The sequence below is a fragment of the Chrysochloris asiatica genome, unplaced genomic scaffold, assembly GCF_000296735.1.
Source record: "Chrysochloris asiatica unplaced genomic scaffold, ChrAsi1.0 scaffold00328, whole genome shotgun sequence".
NCBI classification, from domain to species: Eukaryota; Metazoa; Chordata; class Mammalia; order Afrosoricida; family Chrysochloridae; genus Chrysochloris; species Chrysochloris asiatica.
The window spans coordinates 1,903,169-1,909,477 of record NW_006408846.1 but is presented as its reverse complement, the minus strand read 5'-3'; the positions used below and the strand labels follow the sequence as shown (position 1 = coordinate 1,909,477).

The window sequence follows — 6,309 nt, the reverse complement described above, 5'->3', positions numbered from 1 at the left end:
ATGGACTCAAGCGTGGCAACAGTAGTGAGGTTGGCCCAGGATAGGGCAGTGTTTCATTATGCTGTGCATAAGGTTGTTATGGGTCAGTACCTACTCAATAGTACCTAACAACAACAACAACAACAACAACTCAGGAGAAGGAAGAGGTTGTCTGATCCTGTAAAGATTTATAGCCTTGGAAATCCTGTGTAGGGTCATTATGAATCAGAACCAACTCTTTGGCACGCAGTAGCAGCAAGATGGCCTTTGGGAATACTTGTTTTGTTTGCTGTCCAGCCAATTCTCACCCATAGCACACAACACGCACAACAGAACGAAACACTGCCTGGTCCTGCACCATCCCACAATTGTTATGTTTGAAGCCAGTGTTTATGTGTGAGGCAGCCATTATGTCAATCCATCTTGTAGGGTGTCATCCTCTTTTTTGCTGGAAAGGTAAGTTAGGTTCATAGTATGCAGGGCCTTGTATGCAGACTCCAATTTGTACCTAATTTTAGGGAGCTAGTCATGTTTTTTAAACTTTGTTTCAGAAAGATTAATCTGAAAGTTGTTGTATGGAGTGAGGAGTGAGACATTGGACTAAAAATGATCAAGAGATTTTTTTTCTTTTTGGTCTAGATTAGGGGTAAAGAGAAATTTAGTTACTGTGTTGGCAGTAGGAAAAAATGAGGGTTAAAATTTTCTAATTAAGTTCAAATGGTGTCATAAATGAAATTTATAAGAACATTACCATAATGAGGCATCATCCAATTGGTTGTTTTACAAATATTGTGACAGACCCTTATGAACCACTATAACACAGGTACAGAAGTAAACAAGAAAGTATATTTCTTATCCTCACAGAGCTTGGACCTTGAGTAGATGAAACCAGGGTGAGTTTCACTGAGGATGTAACATGTAAATGAACAGAGTTTTCATAGACAGAATATCTGGTAGAAGTATTAAGAGTACTGAGTTTAAATATGAGAAAGACCTACTTGGTATGTAAAAAACTTATATGGTACTATATCACCCTGTTTCAGGGAAATTCTTGACCAAAGATCAAGAAAGACTCATCTTTTTTCAGTCTTAAACCTTTATAATCCATAAAAATATTTTTTAGAAAGCAGGGGCCAAAATGCTTATAACTCTAGTGACAGATATATGTCAGAATTGTTTCTCAATAAAATCCTTGGCTATTACAAGAAGTCACGTATCACATATCGCCCACACTAGCTTTTCAGCTGACGGCGAGGTCCATTTCCTTGAATTGTTTCCATATGGACAAGCAGTAAAAACCTCCTGATTATATTTCACTAAGGCTAGACAAAGAGTTGTTTGTAAATGATCAAACTACAGAGATATAACCTGTTCACAGCTTTCCCTGGATGGGTGGCCTGTCTTCCCTATTTTATATGACAAAGATGGCATCTTACTACAATTGTTCTTTCTCATTTGGATATGAAGAAATGGAGTCCCTTTTTGCTGAAATAGATAATTTTATAAAATGTTGAGTGTGGAAAATTCTCATGTTACAAAGCAAGCTATGATAATTTTGCTGAACTCCTTTCTATCTCCTTTTTACTTAGAACTGATATAAATCATGTTTTCACAATGGAAAGATTCAAGCTATGTGATACCATGCTCACTTAGTGACAGTTTGTCTCATTCCCAGATGAAGAAAAGATTGCCATATGCTTCAGTGGCTGAGAAGCCTTGTCCTGCAAGGAAGGACTTTCCATGGATCCCTGACATCCTTCCCAACTGTGCTGTAGCTTATTATGCAGTTAAATAACCTCATGGGCTGATTTCTATGGTTATCAAGTTACTGCTGTTTCCTCCCTAAATAAGGAAGTTGCAAAATATATATTCAACAGTTAGTTATCCATTTATTTCTAGCAAGGGAATATCCCTTTCTGAAGCTAGGTATGGTTTCTAAACATAAATATATTATTTTAGCCAAATGACCTTTGGCTATTCAATATTAACTTGCTAAAAGTCATTTGCTATACAAGGAAATCTATTTTTATTTCTCTGTCATCTTCCCCAGGAAAGATGAATGTGGTTCTCCTGATATTTAGGAAGGGTATCCCCTAAGCCAGCTAACAACAACCAGATGTATGGGTTTATAGGGTTGTTGAGGTTAATTCCATGATTCACAAAATGGTAAGCATATGCTTGGGTTTTTTCCCCTTCAGGATACTGTAGTTGCTCTCCAAGCTCTTGCCAAATATGCCACCACCGCCTATATGCCATCCGAGGAAGTCAGCCTGGCTGTAAAATCCACTCAGAATTTCCAGCATACTTTCAGCGTGCAGACTGCCAATCGGTTGATATTTCAGCAGGAGACTCTCCCTAATATTCCTGGAGTATACACCTTGGAAGCCTCTGGTCAAGGCTGTGTCTATGTTTACGTAAGCAAAGATCCATGGGAAAGAATTCAAGCTGGAAAAAAGAGTCCTCAAATGCAACCTTTTCTCGATCTCCCTATCTTGTAAGGAAAGTGGTTTAAACAATGCAATCTGATTTGGCTATCAATTTCCTCTTATCAGACGGTGCTGAGATACAATATTCTCCCTCCTAAAAATGTGGAGACCTTTAGTCTTAGTGTGGAAATGGGAAGAGCTGAATGTGACCAACTTACTTCACCTCGGTCCTTGACTCTTACTATTCAAACCAGGTGAGAAATCAGGGTGGGATGGTCGAGGGGCCAGGCAGCTGGAATGTAGGAGATGGAGTAGGATGTGTGTGTGTGTATGTCTGCTGGGGATGCAGAATGCACTGAGAGAAGAAACAATGGTTGTACACAGGTTTGCTTCTTTCCTTCCTTAGCTATGTGGGGAGTCGTAGCTCTTCCAATATGGCTATTGTGGAGGTGAAGATGTTATCTGGGTTCAATCCCATGGAGGGCATCAATCACTTAGTAAGTTACCTCTATTTTCTTCATTTAACTAGTTCCATGGTTTCTAATATTATCATTAAAAAACAAAAAACTGGTGAGCTGGGCATCATGGTATACAAGTGCATCACTCGTATGTAACTTTCTCCTACCTGTTGTTTCCTCGATGATGACAGAACTTTGGAAGGTTATCCGAAGGGGTAAGGAAGGCTCTGACTCTTCTTAGTCTCCCTTTTTGTGCTTTCCTGTTTAGCTTCTCCAGCAACCACTGGTGAAGAAGGTCGAATATGGAACCGAAACACTTAACATTTATTTGGAAGAAGTAAGTATTTAAGAGCTCTGCCAAAGAACTTCATTGCCTCTGCATTTTTGTGACTCACCTCTTAATCTATATACACTTGTATCTTAAACACAGGGGTGAGGAATCTGAGAGGTGAGTCTACATCCTACATAAAATGGGTGTTGAAGGAAGAAGTTAGAAATACCGATCACAACCTAGAGATCACTTGCAGAAATAAAGACTACAGACTTTACCTAATTTTTCTCCCTTGTTATGCTATGCATATATTTATATGAATTTTTCTTTTCTTTTCCTTCATGCTGGTATCACATGAAACATCCTGATGTACCTCTACAGTAACATTGTCTCATAGATATATAATGCCAGCCACTTAACTTCATCTAAACATGTCTTATGGTCATGTAAAAAAGTAAAAAGAACAGGTGAAATTAATTTTAGTGTACTTTATTTATCCTTGGTGAGGTGGTGGTGGTGTGCTGTGGAGTTGGTTCCAACTCATAGCGACCTTGCATGGGCTTTCTGAGGCTGTAAATCTTTATGGGAGCAGAAAGGCTCATCTTTCTCCTGCAGAACAGCTGGTAGTTTTGAACTGCTGACCTTGAGGTTAAGCAGCCCGACTCATAACCACTACGGTACCAGCGCAACTTTTTTATCCTATGTATGCAAAATATTCTCCTGTCACCATGTAATTAATAAACATAAGTATTAATGAGATGGAATCCTGGCACTGTAGCATGAGCACTGGACCGCTAGCTGCAAGGTCAGCAGTTAAAACGCATCAGCTGCTTCTTGGAAACTCTATACAGAATCTCTATGAGTCAGAGCTGATTCCATAGCACTTAACAGCAACAATATTAATGAAGTGTCTACATTCTTTTTTTCTATACAAACCAAAAAACCCAAACCCACTGCAGTGAGCCTATTCTGACTCACAGTGATGTTATACATCTTTAAAATCCAGTATGTGTTTTACCATGACAGCACAACTTAGTTCTGACCGACTGCATCTGACATGCTCAATGACTGCCTGTGACCGTGCAGCCCTCGTGTATAACAGTGGTTAATAGGAGATGCTCAAAAGCAAGGCTGCCTGCACTACAATCCTGGTTCTAGAAGTGACAATCCGAGGGAGCTTCAAAAGTTTGTGAGGAAATTCCATTATCCTTTCATTCTGTTTTTCCATGAACTTTTGGATGTCCCTCCTATAACCTTGGCAAGTTGTTTAATATCAGTTTGTCAGTGGGTAGTACTTAAAATAATATCTGTCTCATAGAGCTTTTGCTTTTATCTTTTCCCCTAAGCCACATAAGGCTGATTTTTTTTTTTTTTTTTTAGCTTTTTATTGTGAATTAAGTGACGGTCTATAGACAAGATCATCAGCTTTACATTTAACAAATCGTACACTTTGTTTCATCTCAATGATTATAATCCCCTCCATGCAACCATGTAACAGCAGTTATTCTACTTCCTTCCTTGTGGTTTCTATTTCCATTCTACCTGCCATCCCATTCTTTCTCAACTTTGCCCTTAGGTAAGTGATGCCCTGTTGATTTTGAATGATTGACCATTCCATGTTGAGCATATCTTGCTAGTGTTGTTGTCCCCCCTATGTACTTATATACAGCTTAGCTGAGCATTGGACCTTAAGGGTGAGTTCCTTCCCAGATCTGAAGGGTGATCGAGGGCCAGAGTTTCAGGTTCCGCCAGTCTCTTTTTGACCACTAAGACCTACCCGAATCCAGGAAGACCTCATCTTATCTTGATTACATATGCAAAGACCTCATTTCTAATAAGGTCACATTCACAGGTACAGGCGTATGATTTCAACATAGCGTTTGCGGGATAATTGAATCCACAAACAGTTTGTTATCCTTGTATCTCATCTCTCTCTCAATGCTTCCTGGATTTCTTTCTTATACTAAGTACTTCCTCTAACAGGAATCAGTCATCATAAACTTTAGAACTCTATTTATAGAAGCATGCAGAAAAGACTTACCAGTCCTCCAGCTTTTCTCCTTTTATGTGTCATCTCCTTTTCTCTGAGCTTCTCATCTCCACCCTAGACTCCTTCACTCTTCTCTTTTTGTTGCCACATCCATTTTTACCTTTTAATATACCTTTTTTGCCTTCTCTATTTCTTAACTGTACAAACAAAAAAAGTGTGTTTTGATTAAATATATATATATTTCTTGTTGTTAAGTACCTTGGAGTTGGTTCTGACTCATAGCGACCTTGCACAGGGTTTCAGAGGCTGTAAATCTTTACGGGAGCAGAAAGCCTCATCTTTTTCTGCAAAACAGCTGGTAGTTTCAAACTGCCGACCTTGAGGTTAGCAGCCCGATTCGTAACCACTACGCTACCAGATCTCCTTATATTTATATATATATATTTTTTGGAAGGGTTAGGGTTATTCAGAAGCAAGCACGTTTTTTGAGTAATTGTAGATTGGGGAGGGCAGAAGGAGGAAGGGGTAAGGTTCTGAAGACAGTGACATGAAAGGACTTCAGATTTTGAGAAAACACTTTCTGAATAAAACATTACCAGATGCTGGGTAAGGAGGCCTGATGATGTTGTAGCTTAAGCATTGGGCTACTAACGACAAGATTGGTGGTTCAAACCTACCAGCTGCTCCACAGGAGAAAGATGAGGCTATCTGCTTCTGTAAAGATTTAGTCTTACAAACCCAAAGGAGCAGTTCTGCTATGTACTATAGGGTCTCTATGAGTTAGAATCAGCTCAAAGGCAGTGGCTTAGATGCTGAATGGAGTCCCTGATGGTGCAAACGGTTAATTACCTCAGAAAAAAGAAAGGTCTAGTGATCGTCCAAAGTATATGTTTTTTGAGGAGTAGCTGATAAGTTTGAATCACTGACCTGGTGGTTCATACCAGCCTTGAGGTCCGATGCTGCTTATCCTAATAAGCTCCACACTGAGACTCCAAATATGTGTGTGTGTGTGTGTGTGTGTGTGTGTATATATGTATATATATATATATATATATATATATATATACACACATATATATGTGTGTGTGTATATATATATATATATATGGCAGTTTTTCGAACAGAAATTGGAAACACTGAAAGGTTTAAAACTAAGAAAGGTGAACGACAAGGTTGTATTCTTTC

At 39.0% G+C, this 6,309-nt stretch overlaps 1 protein-coding gene across 1 annotated transcript in view; it reads left to right on the top strand.

The window, feature by feature from the left end:
* The window catches only part of A2ML1 (alpha-2-macroglobulin-like 1), a 64,341-nt gene that overhangs the window by 52,665 nt on the left and 5,367 nt on the right, over positions 1 to 6,309 (top strand). The window contains exons 30-33 of the mRNA XM_006875459.1: positions 2,178 to 2,393; positions 2,532 to 2,659; positions 2,812 to 2,902; positions 3,132 to 3,200. Of these exons, the coding sequence (XP_006875521.1) occupies positions 2,178 to 2,393; positions 2,532 to 2,659; positions 2,812 to 2,902; positions 3,132 to 3,200 (504 nt within the window). The remainder of the gene's footprint in view (positions 1 to 2,177; positions 2,394 to 2,531; positions 2,660 to 2,811; positions 2,903 to 3,131; positions 3,201 to 6,309) is intronic.